The 22,055-nt window shown below is 42.9% G+C and overlaps 1 protein-coding gene across 1 annotated transcript in view; it reads left to right on the top strand.

Annotated features, from left to right (window-relative positions):
• ASPH (aspartate beta-hydroxylase) overlaps nucleotides 1–22,055 on the top strand; it is a 396,229-nt gene that overhangs the window by 251,848 nt on the left and 122,326 nt on the right. The window contains exons 15-16 of the mRNA XM_082258996.1: nucleotides 14,305–14,390; nucleotides 19,182–19,268. Coding sequence (XP_082115122.1) covers nucleotides 14,305–14,390; nucleotides 19,182–19,268 — 173 coding nt within the window. The remainder of the gene's footprint in view (nucleotides 1–14,304; nucleotides 14,391–19,181; nucleotides 19,269–22,055) is intronic.

Raw genomic sequence — 22,055 nt, 5'->3', positions numbered from 1 at the left:
AGTGACACCTAGTGCGACTGCAAGAATAGGGGGTTTGCCAAGCATTCACTGCCTCGTTTTCAATAGGGTTATGTGGCTGCCCCCCCTGACGCTTTCTGGGCATGTCTTAGGACTGGCACCATTCCTGCCTTTCTCATGCAGGTACAGTATAGCAACTATTACTGTCCTACCTAGGTTATTGCAGTCTATAAGTGCTTGGCACCAAGGTACTTCCCCCTCCCTCTCTCCTACTGTGGAGATTTTGATTACCCCACTGGGGATGCTATTCATGGCACATCTTAAGCACAAGGAAAAAGGGTAATACTCACCTTTTAGCTCCAGATGACATCATCTGTGACATAAAGGGGCGGGTCTCCTGATGACATCACCGGGAGGCCATGCCCCTAATGGCTATATAACAAGCTGCAGATACCGTAGACCGGTATAATCACTGGAGACATTGTCGGAGGAGGACCGGAGGATGAAGAAGACCAGAGGAACAAAAATAGCGGAGGGGACAAGAGGGGAGGGGAGAAGACCAGAAGAGCAGAGGGGAGAAGACCGGATGAAGTTTTTTAATAAACTTTTCAAAACGTCTGCTGTCATTATTTACATACACTGCCTTTTATGGGGTGAATGGGTAGGGGTACAATGTACCCCATAACCCATTCACATAGGGAGGGGGTCCGGGATCTGGGAGGCCCCCTTGTTAAAGGGGGCTTCCAGATTCCAATAAGCCCCCTGTCCACAGACCCCTACAACCACCGGCCAGGGTTGTCGGGAAGAGGCCCTTGTCCTCATCAACATGGGGGCAAGGTGCTTTGGGGTGAGGGGTGCAGAGCCCCCCCTGCCCCAAAGCACCCACACCCCCCATGTTGAGGGCGTATGGCCTGGTATGGTCCAGGAGGGGTGGGTCCGCTCGCTCGCTCATCCCCTGCCCTTTCCTGGCCTGCCAGGCTGCATGCTCGGATAAGGGTCTGGTATGTATTTTGGGCGGGACCCCACGCCGTTTTTTTTCCCCATTTTGGCGTGGCGTTCCCCCTCAAGATTCTCAGAGCACAAGTCGGATTATCCTGATCTGACTTGCGATGCACCTTCCATTCAAATCAATAGGCTCCCATAGGGAACCATTGATTTTGAATGGAGGCAGAAAAACGCTGCGAAAAGCAACGTGGTCAAACGTGCAATAACGCCAATGGAGAAAGCTACTAAAAGCAAGTTTTTACAGCTGCTTTTTCCTGGTGTTAGAAGTGGCTCTGCAGCTCATTTTTTCTGACGCCCTGTGTGCATGGGGCCTTAACCTTTGATGTGGTGCCCTCACTGCTATCTACTGGATCTCCCCCAGGACCCCATTTTTGATTAAAGTTCTTTGTTGAAAGGAAGCAGACTCACCAAAGTGATTCTGCTTGATTTAATATTGGACACTAATAATAGATCTTAGTGCCTCTTATGTATGCCTTCCAGGTGATTGCTGTCAAGACTAAGCGCATGGTCTGAAATCCTTGTTCCAACCTTATGGATGCTTCTGTCAACTCTGGTCAGTTGAGCTCCGATGCAAGAAACGCCTTGAGCGGTTACCCTTTAAAGGCGAATGCCTGTTAGGTCTCTCCTTGAATAAATACATCAGGGAGATCACAGGGGTAAGAGTACTCTGCTCCCCCGAAGAAAGCTAGCATTTCCACCAGCAAGACTTCTACATTTGAGGTAAGGAAAGGTTCCTTTTGTCCCTCTGTCTTCCAACACCACTGGAATGTACGTTCCTAAGAAGACAAAGCCTTCAAAACCAGCCAAGACTGATTCCATGGCCTCTTACAGTAATGGGGCATACCCACTAAGAGTAGGGGCACATCTTGTTGGCTTTCTTTGTCCCAGAAAATCTGAGGTGTCTGCATTCAGAGTTCTATTCCAGGGACTACGAACTGGAGTTTCAAACTCCACCTCTTCCTTGCTTTGTGCCGAGATCTGCTTGCTGCTCTCCAACAGCTCTTGTATCAAGAGGTCGTTAGTCCTGTTTAAAAAGAAAAACACTTTCAAGGTTCCTACCTTTTTTCCAATTCTCAAGCCAAACTGAGGAGTCCAGCCCTTTTTGAAACGAAGACTCTGTTTGTTCCTCTAGATTCAAACATTCCTCTTGCAACGCAAGTATGCCCAGTTTAATTCCAGACTATTGCAACTTAACTTTCTTGGTGCATGGGACAGACTCGACCCTTGGACTGACCCATAAGGTCAGACTCTCTAGGTGGTAGATTTCTAACCCATGGTTGTAGTCAAGGAAGCCTTTCATCTAAAAACATGGATGTTTCTCACAATGGATGCCAGTCTTTTGGGCTGGGGAGCAGTCCTGGATTCCCTCTAAATGTAATCATCTTAGTCATCACAGGAAGCTTGCCTTCTCTTAAACATTGTAGAGTTCAGAGTGATTCACCTTTCTCTTCAATGCTGGACACTTCTATTGTGAAGGCACCCAACGAAAATCCAGTTGGGCAGTGTGTCGGCAACTGCATACATCAACCATCAAGTAGGCATCGTATGTCTAAAGGAAACAGAATTAATTTTCTTTTGAGCAAAACTTCATGTTTCTGCTCTGTCAGCTGTTGACATTCCAGGTGCAGAAAATTGGCAAGCAGACTTTTTCAGTTGTCACGGTATTTGGTCGAGGGAATGTACTTTCCTTACAGATATTTAAGCATTTTTGCCACAAGTGGGGGACATTGGATGTGGATCTAATAGCTTTCAGATTCAAAAGCAAATTGAATAATATTGTGGCCTGGTCCAGGGACACTCAGGATTTTGCAGTGGACACTGGGCAATGGCAATGGGATCACTTGAACCTGATCTATGCCTTTCCACCTCTCCAGGTTTTCCCCTTACCTGCCCTTCAGGATTGGTATGGTGGACATCATAGTGATTCTCATTGCACCAATCTGGCACAAGAGGAAGTGGTGCCTTTTATAGAGTTTGACAGGCTACATGTGTGCCCACTGCCCACACTTAATGCCGGAGCCTTCTGCACTGGGGATAAATGCCCAGTGTGCTTGAGGCTCTAAGAACCTGTGCCCCATGCTGTATGACTATGAAAGTAGAATATTTTAGCTTCCATTTTTTGGAGCACAATCCCTCCTCTGTCCTTATGATCTCCATATTGCTGGCAACAAAACTGAAGCTAGCTTGGAGTGGAAGTTGTTATATAGGGGGATGTCCCTTGCCAGTGTTCAATCGCCTGAAGGCAGCTGCATACAGTATGACCCACTCATATTAAATAAAAGGCCCGTGTCCTGCATTGTACACTAAGAAACAGATTTTTTCTAGTAAGTCATACATCCCATTCTATTGTACTTTTCATATTAAAGTATATGTAAACCCTCACCTTGAAAAATAACCCATTCAATTTAAAATAAAATTAAAGGCAAAACATTTGTGTATAGATTAAAAAAAAAAAAAAAAAAACTTTATAAATTCCTTCTTTTTTTTTTTATAAATGATCTGTTCTTCGCTGCACAAGAAGCTCAGAGAGCTGGGGAGAAGAAACAACATGCAATGGTTTTCCCAATTTTTGAATGGCTGTGCAGGGGGCCATGATCATTTGGGGAGAGCAGGCTGAGCTGCCAGACCAGCTAGGGAACTTACCACGCTGTGCACTCATGCATAGTGTGGTCAGTTTTTGATGGGAAAGCAGAGAGACTGGCAGGAACACCAGGAATTTCACACAAAGGAAGCAATACAAAGAGAACAGGATATTTTTTCATACAAGTACATGGTTTAGCAGGAACTTATCAGAAATAGGAAATGTTGGGTTTATATAATCTTTAAGTCCAGATATTTTGAAACCTTTAATAATAATTGTGAAAGTTCTACAACAAGTATTAAGGGGAGCTATGGCAAATCAACAGATATATTTGGCTTTTCACGCAGCCCTTTTGTGGGATTTCAGCTTCTTGACATATGACTGTGATGTGCATCCCCATCTTTTTTCATGTTACAGAGAGAGGTGGGCTTCAAGAGAGGGCTTTTTGTTTTCTAGCTCAAATTGCTGGTGAGAAGTTAAGAACCCTGGCAACCACAGGGAGTAGAGCTAGTGGTGCAGTCAGGTGCCAAAGATCAATAAAGGATAAACACTAGAGTCAGTATTAACCTTATTTTCTCTTTTAATGCCTGCACTGGTTTCTCCAGAAAGGGTAATAGGTGCAATATAAAATGTTTCCCACTAATGCATTTTGTAGAAGGGGGGGGGGGGGGCTTTACCATGGCAGCCTTCATCTACTAAACACTTAATTGCACATCAGTAGTTAGGTATTTACATAATTCTAGATAAAATGTGGAATTACTAGTAATCAAGAAATTAGCATGTGCTTGTTTAATCCGCCGCTGAAAAAAATCAATATTTAATTACATTGAATTATTAGCTTTTGCACACATTTTCTAATTGGGTCACAAATAATGAATCAAAATAAAAGAGCATTGTCTCATTCTTTAGTGGTTCCTTTAATTGTCTTAATTAGACAAGATGGTAATTAAGAAGTTATGCATGACAAAAGAAACCAGTAATAGCAATGTGTGCCTTCGTTTTGTGCTGCCAGTTTGATAAATTCTATGTGCAGGAAATAGTGCGTTTATGATATGTAGGTTTACTATAGCTCTAATAGATATACAGTAACACATACAGGTCTTTATAACTGGTTAATGTAAAAGATGTATGCTGTAAAACACAAAGATGCTTATTCACATTAAAGGTAAAATTACAATTTAAAAAGTCGAATATTTTAGTGCATTTAACAGCTTTAAAGATAAATGCACTTTTAACAGTAATATTTCATCAAATAATTGCTAGCTGCTTGGCCATTATAGATCTTTAACAAGCAAGTGAAATCAGAAATTCAATTTTCTATGTTTGTGTTCTGCATTAGCGATGTAGCAAGCAATGAAGCCGATGAGACGACAAATATTTCTATGGCCGGGTTGTATGCTGGCTGCAGATATGTAGCATTGTGCTATAATTTATGGAACCCTAGACTCATGAAGTAAAAAAAAAAATGGCATTCTTAACCTGTCTTCAAAATGCTAGTTTCCTTTTTTTTTATAATGGCAATCCAATAGCTTCATTAATTTCTCAGTTATGACTTTCTAGCTTCTTTATTATTATTTTTTCAATCTGTATTTCTGATGGCCCCAGTACATGCTTAATTTTGCCTTCTTAATCATTCTCATCTGGGTATAACCTAATAAAGCCAGAGACAGCTAGGCAACCAGCATTTCTCTTTCGTTCATCGACAGACACAGCGCTGTCTAGTCTGTCTAATCAGGAGTAAGGACCTTGGCTCTCTGCTGGGATCTCTTGGTCCTATCAATTTTTTCTCATTCCTTGCATCTTTTTTTTTGTCTTTTTTTTTCTCTTCGGGAGATCTACAGTCAACTGCCGGGCTGAGGGACGGTCTGGATAATCTGGATCCAGTGGTCCCCTCAGCCCATCCAAGGAGCGTGTGCAGACCGCAGCTACACGCTAGGTCGGCCAATGACACAGCTTCACAGACAGAGCCTGGCCCATGAGTTAAATGTCTCGCAGGGTCGCATACGACCAGATGCTGTTCCGAGTCGCAGCGTTCCCTTGGCTGACCGCTCCCCTACTTTGGTGGCAAAGAGTTCTGTCTGGAGCATTGCCTGCATCATTGAAGGGTTAGTACAATCTCCCTTTCCCCTTTAGGTGGTTTTGGGGTGGAAGTGGGTACCCTCCTGGGATGGTCAGGCCTGCTTGTGGGTTCCCTCCTCCCATCCTAAAGTCCCTCAGTTGAGTGGGCCTCCCCCAGTGCGGACTGGTGGGTGTCCTAGGGCAGGCAGCGGGGACCCCTTTTGTTGAGGTGGTGCGTGTCCAGCCCTGATGGTATGGGGGGAGGGTTCCAGTACAGAGGGCCCAGTGGGTGGAGACCCCTAGGTGCATGCCCTGCTGTGTGCGTATGGTGCAGCTTGGGGGTCCCCAGTGCAGAAGGTACAGCAGTGTAGAGCACGCAGCGGAGTTTCCCCAAAAGTTGTCCCTGCCTGGTGGTGTACAGTACCTTATCCTTCGTTAGTGTCAAGTTGATCCACAAAATGATTCTTTTGGGGGTACCAAAAAAGCAAACTTTATCCATTTTGGGGTTTTTTTAGGCCCGAAGTCCCCTTGTGCGGAGATAATTCCTGCAAAGGTTCGGCTGACGTCTGATCTACCTAAGGTCTCCCCCCCCCCCCCCCCCAACCCTGTCCAGGAAATTGAATTACCTAGGTCTGATTTTATTCTTACCAGGGTGGTTCTTCCTCTGGACAAACTTCAGAAACCACAGGCCATGATTCACAGTTCTCTCTCCTGACTTGAATACAGGTTCTGGGTCTGGTGGTATCCACCTACAAGACAGTTCTGTTTGCACAGTACTGCATATAGCTCCTTCAGCAGGTTTGGCTCAACAGGAGGTTCATGGCGAGGTCACAGGTTCCTCTGGCAGGCGTCCTAGGAGTACGGTAAGGCCAGTCATCCTCTACTCAACCTTCTTCCATGGTTCCTGCGAGGAATCAAGGTCGAGGGTCTTTCAATCAATATAGTAGCCGTAAGCATCTCTTGGGGGCTACCTTCAGAGAAGACCAGTTGTCCTCAGGGCTGATCTACCATCGTACACGGAAAGCGTACATTTCTTGGTGTGAATCGATTGGCGCTCATCCTCGATCCTTTTCTGTGGCTCGGATCTTAGCCTTTCTCCAACGGGGCATTGAGCAGAAGTTGGCCTTGAGTACCATCAAGTGCCTGGTGTCTGCCTTGGCAATCTTCTTTCAGCGACTCCTAGCCATGCACTCTTTCGTTCGTACCTTCATTCAGGGGGTTCAACATGTGGCTCCACCTATATGGTCTCTTTTGGGATTTAAATTTAGTGCTTTTGGTTCTCCAGAAACCTCCATTTGAGAATATTCCTGAGATTCCCTTACCTACGGTATCCCAGAAGGTGGCATTCGTGGTGGCTATTACCTTGGTCTGCAGGATTTTGGGGTAGGCAGCATTATCCTGTAGTAGTCCCTATTTGGTGGTCAATGGGGATAAAGTGGTTCTTTGTCCCTGTCTGTCATTCCTGCCCAAAGTTGTCTCTGACTTCCATTTGAATGAGGACATTGTGTTGCCTTCCTTGTATTCCAAGTCAGCTCATCCCAAGGAATTTGCTTTGCATACCTTGGATGTGGTTTGTGCGATTCGGGTGTATCTGGCAGCTACAGAGTCCTTTCGGAGGTCAGACTTGCTTTTTGTGGTTGGACGGACCAAGGAAAGGGCTTGCCGCTTCTTCGGCTACTATCTCCAGATAGATCAGACAGACGGTAACTCAGGCCTATTCCATTAAAGATCAGGTTCCTCCTTTCTCCTGTCACGCTGCATTCTACTTGGGCGCTGAGTACTTTTTGGGCCTTCCATCATCAAGCATCAATATCTTAAGTTTGCAAGGTGGCCACTTGGTTGTCGGTGCATACGTTCACAAAATTCTACAAAGTAGATACTTTGGCATCTGCGGATGCTTCTTTTTGCTGCAAGGTTTGGCAGGCTGCTGTTTAAGAGGGACTGTTCCCTCTTGAGTGGTGTTTTTCTTTAAATTTTTATTTCAGATGGGGCTCCTGTGACCCAGTTAGGGCTCCTGTGTCCTGGTAAGGACTCTTATGTTTAGCTTGGGTTATGTTCCCCACCCCTCATTTTCCTTTTGCCATTGCTTTTGGATGTCCCAGTAGTTATGATTTATGGAGCGCTGTGTCTGTCGATGAACAAAAGAGAAAATGGGATTTTTGTACTTACCGTAAAATCCATTTCTCTGAGTTAATGAACGGACACAGCACCCACCCCTCTATGGAGTTTTTGATACTACTTCTAATACTGCTTGATACTAAACTGGCTACCTAGAGCCGAGAGGGGGGTTATATACCAGCTGAGGACGGCCCATGGGCGTAACCAGGTGTTTTTTGTTCTGCCTAGTCCTACTCCTGGAGGAGGCAATATAACCCAGTAGTTATGAGTTGTGGAGCCCTGTGTCCGTCAAACTTAAAAAAAAATAGATTTTACAGTAAGTACAAAAATCCAATTTTTCAGAATAAATTTATTCATCCGTATTCCTGTCAATACTAGTTTTTTTAATGTTAACGTACAGTGCCTTGAAAAAGTAATCATACCCCTTGACATTTTCCACATTTTCTCATGTTCCCATCAAAAACGTAAATGTATTTTATTGGGATTCATGTGATAGACCAAGACAAAGTGGCACATAATTGTGAAGTGGAAGGAAAATGATAAATGCGGTAGTTTTTTCAACATTTTTTACAAATATCTGAAAAGCGTGGTGTGCAAATAGTCTATTTCACTAGCTTTGTGATGCCTAATAAAAGTCATTACATACGCTATATTTCACCTAATTGTGCCTACTACAAGAAAAACGTATTCTCCCTGGAGAAGAGACGCTTAAAGCGCAGCTCCATCCAAAAGGAGAAGCTCCGCTTATCTGCCTCCTCCTCCCCTCTGGTGCCTTTCAGGGGGGGGGGGGGGAGCGCGGGTACCTCGTTTTGACAGGTACCCGCTTCCACTTCCGGGTGATCTTGCTTTGGCCCGCCACCAGGCCATTTGCAAAGTGCAAGGCTTCACTGCTGATTTCACTCACAAGCAATGGTGGTGGCGGCAGTACCCGAGAGCCAATAGAAAAATTGGCTGGGGTGAAGACACCGCTGGATTCCTTAACAGGTAAGTGTCCTAATATTAAAAGTCAGCAGCCCTTAAAATTTCCACTGGCCTGCTCACATTTGGCAAGTGGAAATTGGTGGAGGGTGAGTGTGAAGCAGAGGTGAACTAGGCCGACAGTTTCCTGGCTGATCGCTGCCCCCAGCCCCTCTGTTGTCCTGTAAAAAAGACTGCACCGCTTCGGCCAGAAACGATTAGCTAGAAAACGGTCAGGAGGGTCTGGCGGCTGGATTACACAGAGTTGGGATCTCTGGCTGTTACATAGCTGCAATATTGGCACTGATACGCTGCACTGATGGGCAATTATAGTCTGCATTAATGGGCAATGCTGCACTGATAGGCAATGATAGGCTGCACTTATGGGCAATAATAGGCTGCACTGATGGACACTAATAGGCTGCACTGATGGGCAATGATATGCTGCACTGATGGACAATGCTAGGCTGCATTGATGGGCACAGATATGCTGCACTTATGGGCACTGATAGGCTGCACTGATGGGCACTAATAGGCTGCACTGATGGGCAATAGCATGGTGCAATGATGGGCAATGATAGGCTGCATTGATGGGCACAGATATGCTGCACTTATGGGCACTGATAGGCTGCACTGATGGGAAATGTTATGCTGCACTGATGGGCAATGCTATGCTGCACTGATGGGCAATGATAGGCTGCACTGATGGGCAATGATAGGCTGCACTGATGGGCAATGATAGGCTGCACTGATGGGCAATGATAGGCTGCACTGATGGGCAATGATAGGCTGAACTGATGGGCAATTGTAGGCTGCATTAATGGCCACTGATAGGCTGCACTGATGGCCACTGATGGGCTGCACTGATGGCCACTGATGAGGCGGAACTGGTAAGCTGCACTGTTGGGCACTGATATGCTGCACTGATGGGCACTAATAGGCTGCATCGATGAGGCTGCACTGAAGGCCACTGATGAAGCCATGTTTAGGGGCAGGACAGAGGTTGGATGGGGCAACTGGTGACGAGTAACTCTTTAAGGCCTGGCTAGTGGTTCAGGGCTTGACATTTTGAGCCCTGAGCTACAGTATTTGTAGCTGCTGACTGAATTTTTTCTGAAGGAGCCTGGACTTCCTCTTTAAGCGGGGATATGATAGCAATATACAAATCTTTAAATGCAGACTGTATCACGGGGGGGGGGGGGAACTATTTAATCTTAGGGCTCTAAAGATACATGGCCACACAATGAAGTTTGATAAGAAGCTGTTCAATTTTAACCACGTTCGACCTGGAAAATCCCCCCCCCCCTTCCTGACCAGGCCACTTTTCGCGATACAGCACTGCGTTGCTTTAACTGACAATTGCGTGGTCGTGCGGCATACCCAAATAAAATTGATGTCCTTTTTTCCCCACAAATAGTGTTTTCTTTTGGTGGTATTTGTTTACCTCTGTGTGTTGTTTTTTTTTTTTTTTTGCACTATAAACAAAAAAAGATCGAAAATTTTGAAAAAATAAAATGTATATATTTTTTACTTTCTGCTATAGAACATATCCAATAAAAATTGTAAAAAATCAAATTTCTTCATCAGTTTAGGCCAATTTGTATTCTGCTGCATATTTTTGGTAAAAAGCATAAATTGGTTTGCGCAAAATTTATAGCGTCTTAACTGCTTTTTAACTGTGTCGGGGATGGACTGACTGCAGGAAGAGATAGATGTGTTCCTGATTTTTTTTTTTTTTGATTAATCATTTTTTGTTGAAGAACATTTTTGAGGAAATTTAACAAAACTGAGACACAATAAACTGTCAGGAATAAAAAGCAATTAAGAGGCAATAAACTGGACAGGTAAAACCAATATAGACGGGCCATGAAATACCAGTGTGCTCAGACGGACAGCCACACATAGCCCATGGCGTACAAGTAAATCGTACATTATCTTGTATCTATGCAAGATCTGTGTTCCTGATTAGTAGGAACACAAGATCTCTCTCTTCCTGTCTGACAGATAACGGTCTGCTTAGGCAGACTGCCAACCTGTCATTCAGCAATGGCGGTCGCTGGACCCACTAATTGGCTACCGCAGGGCATGCACGTGCGTGCGCCCCAGTGCCAATGGAATAAATCACGTACAGGTACATGATTTTGCGCCTAAGGGCCACCCTGCAACAGTAAATGTACGTAGGGCGGTCCTTAAGTGGTTAAACTGGGTAAGGGGTTCTTTACTGTTAGCGTGTGGACACATGGAACTTTCAAATTTAATACTATAAGCGGGGAGTGTAGATAAATTCAACAAAACCTTTAGGTGAGTTTCAGCAACCAGACACAATGTAAAATAATATGTAAAGTGGTAGTGACATAAAAACTCACACGCTCAAGTTGAACTGGATGGACTGGTGTCTTTTCTTAACCTTACCAAATACTGTAAGTAACTCCCAAAACCCATTGTGCACCAAATGCACATTCTGACTTGGTTCTTACATAGTTACATACAGTAGTTAGCCTGGTTGAAAAAAGACAGAAGTCCATCCAGTTCAACCAATAAAAGGGAAAAATTGAAAAAAATTTACAGTCCCATATAAACAATCCTATACCCACAGAGGAAGGTAAAAAACCCAAAATATGATCCAATTTTCTCCAGCAGGGAAAAAAATCCTTCCTGATCCCCCAAGATCAACTCCATAGAGGGTTGGGTGCTGTGTCCCCCAAGAGGCAATCCGATATATTATGTACATTTAAGAAAGAATCCAGGCCTTTTTTAAAGCAATCTACTGAGCTGGCCAGAACCAGCTCTTATGGGAGTCTATTCCACATGTTCACAGCTCTTACTGTGAAGAAACCTTTCCATATTTCGAGATTAAATCTCTTTTTCTGCAGACTTAGAGTGCCACCTTGTCCTCTTAGATGATCTTAGACTGGGTTCACGTATATGCAAATTGGATACGTTTTACACCACATCCAATTAGCATAACATGCGTTTGACCGACTTGGAGCCAGTTTGCGCATGTCCGGGATGGCTGCGGTGTAAATTTGAAAAGGATCCTGTGCGTTTTTGGGTGAACCAGTGAACACAAATGCACACTACAATGGACTGCAAATTGTAGCCGGACCTGTGAGAACCCAGCCTTAACCAGTTCCTAACCACCTGCCGCTTTTTTACTGCAGCAGGGTGGCTTGTACAGGTAGAATGACGTAGACCTACCTCGCTCGCCTGAGAGGGACTGGGGTGCAAGCGCGCCGCTCCCGCCCCTGATCGTCAGCGGGGAAGCTGATGCATGTGTCAGGCAGCTCCGATTGCCGCCTGACACTCTCAATCGCTCCCCGGTGAGAGAGGACAGTCGGCTGTTGTAAACACAGCTGACCGTCGTTCTCCCTGGGATGATCACAGAGCCCATGTAATCCTATATAGGATCACATGTCTCTATGGTTATCTCAGAAGCCACGCGCCCCCACAGGTAGAATCACTCCCCTAGGGTCACATTTAACCCCTTGATCACCTATACTGTTAACCCCTTCCCTGCCAGTGTCATTATTATAGTAACAGTGCATATTTTTAGCACTGATTATAGTAATAATATCACTGGTCCTCCCAAAAGTGTCAAAAATGTCAGTCGGGGGTCCGATCTGTCTGCTGCAATGTCGCAGTCCCGCAAATAATCGCCGATTGCCGCCATTACTAGTAAAAAAAACAATAAAAAGGAATACATCTTTCCCATAGTTAATAGACGCGATAACTTTTGCGCAAACCAATCAATACGCTTATTGCGATTTTTTTTTACCAAAAATATGTATCAGAAAACAAATTGGCCTAAAATGTTAAAAAATTTAGATTTTTACATTTTTTTTGGGAATGTTATATAGCAGAAAGTGAGAAAATTGTTTTTCTTTTTTTTAAAAAAAATTGTCGTTCTTTTTTTGTTTATAATGTAAAAAATAAAAATCGCACAGGTGATCAAATACCACCAAAAGAAAGCTCTATTTGTGGGGAAAAAAAGGACGTAAATTTCGTTTGGTTACAGCGTTGCACAACCATGCAATTGTCTGTTAAATGAACGCAGTGCCGAATCGCAAAATAGGGCCTGATCATTAAGGGGGCAATTCCTTCCAGTCCAGAACTGGTTAAAGTGAATTACTCAACACCAAGTTCAGAATATGGACCACCTATGTATTTTGTACATGTTGATCATATCCCCCTTAATCTTCTCTTCTCTAGAGAGAATAATCTAATCTTTCCTCATAGCTGAGCTCCTCCATGCCTCCTATTAGTTTGGTTGCCCTTCTCTGCACTTTCTCCAGTTCCCCGATATCCTTTTTGTGAACTGGTGCCCAAAACTGAATTGAATATTCCAGATGAGGTCTTACTTAATTTAGAGATCCGACACTCACTTCCGTGCAACTCATAATGTATATGAAGATGACTGGGTGTAGCGCTGCTGTATATTGCCAAAAGTAAAAGTACATTAAAATAAACGAAGTGTAAATAAATACCCAAAAATGTGTACTACAAGTCAATTTCCAAAAATAAATTACCCCTAATGTAATTTCACAAACGACCAAAAATTATATAAAAAGATATATAGTAATTATAGTGATAACCCTATATAATGTTTGGTAATTTGTGATTCAGTGACATTAGGGGTAATTTATTTTTGGTTCAGATGTGAAATTGGATGCAAGAACATTGCAGTGTCTGTACATGGGGCAAATATGATAGTCTGGTTATTTTAGCCACAGGAAAAAATCAAAAAGAGCTCCTATCGCTGTTTGACCCTAATATAACTGCTTAACATAACAGAGTTGGAATTTTAAAAAAGCTACTTTGGCAACAAAACTTTGCATGTATTCATGCTAATGACTTGGGATGATCTTGAACATGACCATGCCGCCTCCATAATGTGAGCTAAAGATAGGATTCACTAATTGAGACTAGACAAATATAAATGATAAAAACTGTGAGCAATGACAGAAGTCTGTGACACAATCTGTGACCTGATGCATAACCCTGCTGATCTTGGTGTCAGGTACCCAATGAGATTCCAATGGAAGAAGGCAGTGTTAATTGACTATATTTAATGATTTCAACAAGTACATATTGTAAAAAAGTATCTGTTTTTTTAATATGCTTTCAGAGCCCATTCACATTGAGGCGACACGACTTCGGGGGGCGACCTGTGAAGTCGCATGCACCGCTGTTCACCGCGACTTCGGCGCGACTTGCAGAGACTTCACATAATGGAAGTCTATGCAAGTCGCTCCGAGGTCGCCCCAAAGTAGTACAGGACCCTTTTTCTAAGTCGGAGTGACTTGTGTCGCTCCTATTAGAACCGGTCCTGTACTACTCAATGGACCGCGACATACCGCAACTTGTCAGGCTGACAAGTCGCCTTACAAGTCGCGCTAATGTGAATGGGCTCTAAATCAGCATTGTTTTACAAAAAGTAATTTAAGTCAGATGATATATAATGTAGAAATATGTTTTTGTAGCTGTATTTACTGTAGAAAATGTTGCTTTCAAGATAATAACTGTACTTTTGTTATGCTGTGAATAATAGGTATAACCACACTGCATTTACGTTAACTGTGATGATAAGATAAATGACTAAAACAAGGATCCTTTATGTTGTTTTATAGCCAAGAAAAAGAAACCCAAGCTCCTAAACAAGTTTGATAAGACAATAAAAGCTGAACTTGATGCTGCGGAAAAACTAAGGAAAAAGGCAAGTTTGTATACGTAAAACCACTCTTCAAATATGATTTTGCGTATTTATGTAGGCAGTATGTAAGTAGGTTTTTATTCAGACGGGATGCAATTGTTTTGTTCTCCCATTTGATGCACTATTGTTATGCTGTTCTAACTGTTATACTGTAGATGTGCAGATCTCTCAGTAAAAACAAGGGGCGGTGAAAGATATAACAATAGTCACTTGTAGTGCTTTCACCAAGATTTTCTTTTTTCCTATGGTAAAATATGAAACAATTGGCAGTTAGCATGCATAGATTTTCTACTGTTAAAAAAAATGTGATAATGAGGGCTTCCAACACTTTGAAGTTTTCATGTTAAGATTATTCTGAACTTTGACTCTTTGACAGAATCGATCAACGACTTGTTGCAAATCTTGCATATACACTTACCAGCCACTTTATTAGGTACATCTGTTCAATTGCTTGGTAACACAAATTCCTAATCAGCCAATCACATTGCAGCAACTCAATGCATTTAGGCATCTAGATGTGGTAAAGATGACTTGGTGAAGTTGAAACTGAGCATTAGAATGGAGAAGAAAGGGGATTTAAGAGACTTTGAACGTGGCATGGTTGTTGGTGCCAGACGGTGTGGTATGACTATTTCACAAACTGATCTGCTGGGATTTTCACGTACAACCATCTCTAGGGTTTACAGAGAATGTAAAAAATGGTCAGAAAAAGAAAATAGTGAGTGGCAGCTGTGTGGACGAAAAGGCCTTGTTGATGTCAGAGGAGAATGGGCAGACTGGTTCGAGATGATAGAATGGCAACAGTAACTCAAATAACCACTCGCTACAATCAAGGTATGCAGAATACCATCTCTGAAGACACAACACATTGAATCTTGAAGCAGATGGGCTACAGCAGCAGAAGACCACACCGGGTGCTACTCCTGTCAGCTAAGAACAGGAAACTGAAGCTACAATTCACACAGGCTCACCAAAATTGGACAATAGAAGATTGGAAAAATGTAGGCTGATCTGATGAGTCTCGATTTCAGCTGCAACATTCAGATTTTAGGGTCAGTATTTGGTATAAACAACATAAAAGCGCGGATCCATCCTGCCTTGTATGCATGGTTCAGGCTGGTGGGGGTGCTGTAATGGTATGGGGGATAATTTCTTGGCACAATTAATACCCATTGAGCATTGTTTAAAAGCCGTGGTCTACCTGAGTATTTTTGCTGACCATGTCCATCCCTTTAGGACTACTTGAGACAGGGCAAACTATTGCAATCTAAAAGAAGCAGTCTTTGGATTTAAAAGTCCTTTTTACAATTTTTTTTTGGATTTAATGCATTTGTACCCATGAGGGGTTTTAGGGGCTGAATCATTGCACAGGCATGGTGTACAATTTACAGTGTGCAACCTGTTGCACTACAAGCAGTTATGGTATACAGTAGGTAGAAGTTGGATGAAAGATTAGGACCATCTGCTTGGCTGGAAAAATATTACTATTATTTAATCCTCATTCTTAATGTTCATGAACAATTGAGAACCCATGCTGTTGATAGCCAGCCAATAGCAATCAAGTTATTTGCTTCACTGAAAATGCCATAACTATAAGGTGCAGTAGTATGCTAGGTTCAATATACATATAATTGCTGTTCCTTCTTGTGTAAGATGCCATTCAGCAAGATGGTTTGTGCTCTGGGCTTATATTATCACAAATATTTGGTAGTTTACATTTTGGGGTTGTATTCAATATGTGCAAGGAGATATTACACAAATACTTATAACATTTATTAAAAGTAATGACAGATATACATAATAATATTAGAGAATATAACAAGAAGACCTAACTAAAGATACTGTTTCGCCACGGAGTCCCCACCTGATTCCACGGGGTGGCCAGATGATCACAGATGCATGCATGATCGTAAGCTCTGAAGACAAAACTGAATGTTCCAAGTATAGCTGTAGTACGTACATGTCAACGTGGTAGGATTTACCCAATCAACATTACATTCTAAGAAAGATATCACATTCCTGACATTCCTTTAGTATGAAATCAGCTACGGTGACCATCCTTATATATCTTGTATGGCTCCTTAAGCAGGTTTAGAATTCATTATTGGATATTATGAGCCAATAATAATGAGGAATTATTTAATATGCAATTTTCGCATCAGGGCTTTAATGAAAATGGGTGGTTCTAATAGTGAACCACCATATTCTATGCTTGGGTTGCAATAATGCATTTCATCAGTGGGTGCTGCTGCATATAAATTATGTAATTGCAGCTCCCACACCCAATAAATCCTAGGAACTATAGGGGAGACCTTGCTGCTACACAGGCAAATCACAAACAAAGACCTCTGTTTTCCTGTAAAATCCTTTTAACGTGTACAAATGCTGACTGGTGCTGCACATGGTAAAATACATCAAAGTGGGTGATTTATGACAGCGTGTCATTGTAATACATTGAGGTAAACAAAGGCATTATGTGAGCCTCTCTCTTTTGGGACCTAGGATTAAGTGATCACTTTACATCACACACAGTGTAATCCCATTTTCCATATCTCCAAGTCATAACCAGCAGACATAAATGAAAATAAAGCGGCATTATTTTTCCCTTCATGCCAGGTTTTGCTCCAGGCTGAATTGAGCTGCAGTATATCAGCTGGAAGTGTCATCCTCACTGCAACAGCTGCGCCAGTTAATAACACAACAGTGCGCAAGTTATCTTGTCGTAGTTATTTCCCATTCCTGCAATGTTCATTCCCTTATGTAAGTGATAAATGTGTTTCCCCCCACCTTGCAGTACAGGTTACTAGATGTAGTTTAAAAAACCAAAATTCTGTTTCGTTAAAAGAAAAAGCATTCACAAGGCAGCAATTTCATACAGATTGTAGATGATGATATGACCAGCTATTTCATACAGATTGTAGATAAAGATCAGTGCAATGCTGTATATATACATTAGCCCTGATATGAACAAAACACAGCTCCAAGCTTTTTCAAGGTTTGTGTCCTTTTACTGACCACTATCAAATACCATTTTAACACCATTATCCTGCACATTACAGTATGCTGTAAAGCAGACTATTCCGCAGTAGTATTGAATGTAAAGAAACAAAGCATGAGAAGTATAAATTTTGAGTTCAGTGTTACATTGTGTGTTGTTAAAATATCCAGCATTTTCCAGAAAATTACCCCCTTCCCACTGACTGCCCCCTGGCCCCAAGGGTTCTAAAAGCCGGAAGGTGGAGGCGGCATTCGGGTTATGTGACCGCTGTTTTTAGCTGTCACAGCGGTCACATGATCGGAAAGCTCCTAATTGCTGGTATGCTGAGAGTGCGTATCGGACGCGCTTCCTGATTGGCTAGGAGGAGGATCCGTGTGACAATAGCAAATTTTAATTCGCTATTGTCACACAATGGGTGGGGTCGGGGCGCACTGCTCTGCGCCCCAGGACCACCCTTTGCATCACCCTATTAGAGCCTCTGGCTCTAATCAGGTGATGAAAAAAAAAACAAAAGCCCCATTGAGCTCCATGCGTCCGGCACCCCTGCATGTAGATTAGGGGGGCCGGACGCATGGATAGGGGGGGCGGCACCCCTGTGCCCCCAACACACCGGCCACCACTGCATCCGTGGTACCTAAAATGTCAAACCACGTCCTAAGGAGCCCTTAAAGTAAAACTATTGGCAAAACTTTTTTTTTTTTTTCATTTTGGATAGAGTAAGGGAGAGAGATAACCTATGTCAGTTTATTTTTTGCCATCTGTGTCCCATTGGGGAAATTTACCTTCACTTCCTGTCCCATAGCCAAAACAGGAAGTGCAAATTAAGGGAATCCCGTGGAGGGGGTGGCAGGTCACCAGAACTAGTGTCCTAATTGGAAGATTTCCCCTCTATTACTTTTCTGAGGACAATCCAAAAATGATAACCAAATTCTGTATAAAACAGATGGAGGAATATCCAGCAAATAGTCTTTATAGATAGACCTTTTTATGGCTTTTTGAGGTCGAGTTACATGCTAAAGGCAATGTGAAGTGGGAAGACCTTCCCAAACGATTTCTACCAGCACACAAATGGCAACTCCAGGACACCAGGAATGTTTTCCTCTTTAGTGTGTGGTTGCCCAGAATCCTGCCCACTCTACTTCACAAATTCCAACCTGGCATCCTGGCCTTAGTTTTAGACATCTAGACAGCTGAAGAGGAGAACTGAGTGAACATGCAAGAGGCGCCTGCTATGTGCTGATATCAGTGGTTTGGGTATCCTTTAAATCAGCAAATTCTCATGTTGTGTCAAATCTCTTGCATTCTTTGCTCTGCAGATTGCATTTCCAGGTTTCCTGGTTCAAATCCAGGCATCCAGGCCTGTAAAGTCATTGCACTATTTATAGCCTGTTTAGATCATATTTTTATTATTGCCTACCAGCGCGGATTTCTGCAGTGACACCTGGGATGGCGGCTGATAAAAATTCAAGGTCACATGGCTAACCCACTTCTAGTGATGTGGAATAATTTGATTTGTACTCACATGGAAGACTTTAACTGAATTTTACATTCGGTTCTATATTTAGCAGAAGCAGTAGAGCGAGTTTATAATGCACAGAGGTTTATCACTAATGTCCACCTGTGCTCCTGTCATTTTAGTCATCTTTATTCTGAACACAACTCCCCGACCTCTGCCCACTTATTTACCGCTCTAATGCTTTATCAGCGTGCTTTGCTAGTGGGATTACTTGATTTGTTTCTTTGTGTGTTGTAAATTGAACATGGCCAGTAATTATTGCCTTGTTTATGATTTACAGGGAAAAGTGGAGGAGGCTTTAAAGGCTTTTGAAACCCTGGTAGCGAACTATCCACAGAGTCCAAGAGCCAGATATGGCAAAGCTCAGGTATGTTATCTTCCAAAGAAAAAAAGGAGACTGCAGTACTTTCAATATCGCATCAAAAATATGTAAATATTCATTTAGTCAAAAGGCCAGTAGGAATGTAAAAGGTGGACAATTAATGCAGCTCTTTTCAATTATTCTCCTATACAATACTTAATTACGGTCAGCCATGTCAAGACAGCTTTTCCATAGTAAGGAGGCCAATCTGAGTTAAAAGCAGCTAGTGATGTGTACTACAAAGCTTATAGAGACTCATGCTGGGACTTTGGCTTCAATGCTCTTCGTGTTGCTAGCCCAGAACAGATATAAAAATAAGGAATTCCAAAACTTTTATACAGTACTGGTCAAGAACAGCTAGGCATCTTTTTTTTTTTCTTTTTTTTAGGAGAGGTAAGCATTAACAACCCCTGTGCTTTCCTCATAGAGTTAAAGTGGTAGTTACCTCTGCTATAAAATTTTCCTTTTAGGGGCCCTAGGTGGGTTATGCCATAATGTGCTAGTATGCACAGTATATTGGTACATTATTGCAGACTTACCTGTCAAAAGGTGCCCTTCAGCGCTGAGGTGGGATCGATCGAATGGGCCCTGGCGCTTCCATCTTTGTCCAGTCTTCCTTCTGGGTTCCGTGACTTCGGCCATTTGAATGGCCGGGCCGCTCGGTTTGCATGTGTCAGGTCACCTGTGGCCAGGTGACAACTGCACCCTGTTGGAGGCAGGGGCGCAGCGCAAGGTAGTGAACCCTATAGCAGACTGCTGCGGATGGACCAGAACGTGAACCCAAGATTCCCCAGGGCGCGGAGTCTAAGACCCAGCAGGTGTTCACCAGTGCCTCTAGTGGTGAGGATGGACTTCGCTGCAGCTGGGCCCAGGTCGCGGCCCCTGGGGTCCCCCAGGTCACGCTCCGTAGGGAGTGAAGGGAAGCAGCCACTCAGGACACACAGAATGGTGAAGGGCAAGCCAAGGTCGGGGTAACAGGCAGACAAGGGTAGTCAAGGGACAGGCCAAAGGTCAGGATAACAGGCAAACAGGAATAGTCAGGGACAAGCCAAAGTCGGTACACAGAGTAGTAATTTCAAGCACACAGGAACAGGAAACTAATACTGTTGAACAGCAAGGCAGGCCTGCAGTGCACTGGTTAATAAAGACTTCCTGTGATGACCTGGGTGGGGCAGGAACAGGAAGGAGAGGTGATAAAAAGGAACCAGAAGTGCAGTCTGGCCTCTAATACAGACATGATGGGACAGGTAAGCTTTGCCAAACTATTGCAAGTCCATGACAGCATGATGGCTGAAAGGTAGGAGGATGCATTTATGGCAGAAGAGACCAATAGGGTCACACGACCCAGCTCTTTCCCAGCCTGTTTGCAGGTAAATGTAATCAGGAGAAGCATTTAGTCGTCTGCTACTGGTCACATTTTTAGAGTAAAAAAAAAAAAAAAAACAGCCTTTGGAATACAGAGTAAAAATAAATAATATCCACAAACTGGTTTAAACTGGAATACGAATCCATATTCAAAATTAAATCATTATTATTTTTTTTAGAAATAACATGGTGTGAGCCTATTTCTGCCAGTCACAAGCTGTGTCACAAACCTTCAGCCGTGTCTTAGAAGAGGGAGGTGAAGCTTCCACTAACCTTCATGTAATATCCCGCCCCCATTGTGCCTCCAGCTGGTTAGTGGGCATGGAGAAGGGAGGGAGTGGGCTGTCATTTCCCACCTGTGGGACTCTATAGTGACATGGGTTGCTCAGATTTGATAGGGAGGAAATGCTCAGCATAAAAACTCACTGAAAACTGGGCATGTGCAGAGTTGCCACCACAGCTGCAAAACCCCTAGCTGAACTGAGGACATGAACAGAATTTGGAGATAGAGAACAGTGGGATCAACCAGGTTTTTTGAAGAATACAGAAAATGAATCTCATAGTGATTGAGTGAGTATGAACAGCATGTAATACACCATTTTTTGATAGTTTTTTATGATGTGGGTTTAGTGACACTTTAAAGCAGAATTCATGTAACATATCAAAAAGTTTGAGAGAAGGTAATACCCATTTTTAAATCAATATGCACATGTTAAAAAGAAGTTGAAAAATCACTTTTCTGAGCTCCTTCTTGTTGTGGTGGGTGGCAGCGAGCTGGTCACTTCTGGGTACAGCACTCTTTTGTTCACAAGCTCAGCTCCTACCTCCTGCTTTCAGTTCAATAGATTTGTATGTGCAACTGAAGCCTGGAGCCCCTTCTGGAGTACGCATGGATGTGGTGACAATAGAATCACCACATTGTGGTCCAGTGATTGAGTTGGTGTTTTTTTTAATAGCAAAAGAAAAACTATAAATCAGACAGCAATAAAGGTTAGTGGGTGCATGTGCAGCAAAATCTTAAAAGTTTGTTTTTGAGTTTACACATATTTCAAACCCATACTACGAATAATCACTTTAAATGCTTGAAGCATGCTCTGTTATAATATCCTATTTGACTGTATGATAAGATGCCCTGCTGTAGGGAAATTAATCTAATCTACAGTGCCTTGAAAAAGTATTCTTACCCCTTGAGATTTTCCACATTTTGTCATGTTACAACCAAAAAATGTAAATGTATTTTCTTTGGATTTTATGTGATAGACCAACACAAAATGACACATAATTGTGAAGTGAAAGGAAGATGATAAATGATTTTCAAAATTATTTACAAATTGGTATCTAAAAAGTTTATTTGTATTCAGCCCCCTTCAGGGGAGGACTGGGCCAGGGGGCAGGAGGGCAATTGCCCCCTGGGCCGCCCTGATGCCC

This window comes from Pelophylax lessonae (genome assembly GCF_965119305.1).
Source record: "Pelophylax lessonae genome assembly, chromosome: 5".
In the NCBI taxonomy this organism is placed as follows: Eukaryota; Metazoa; Chordata; class Amphibia; order Anura; family Ranidae; genus Pelophylax; species Pelophylax lessonae.
The sequence above is the reverse complement of the archived record's forward strand: the minus strand, read 5'-3'. Positions and strand labels throughout refer to the sequence as shown.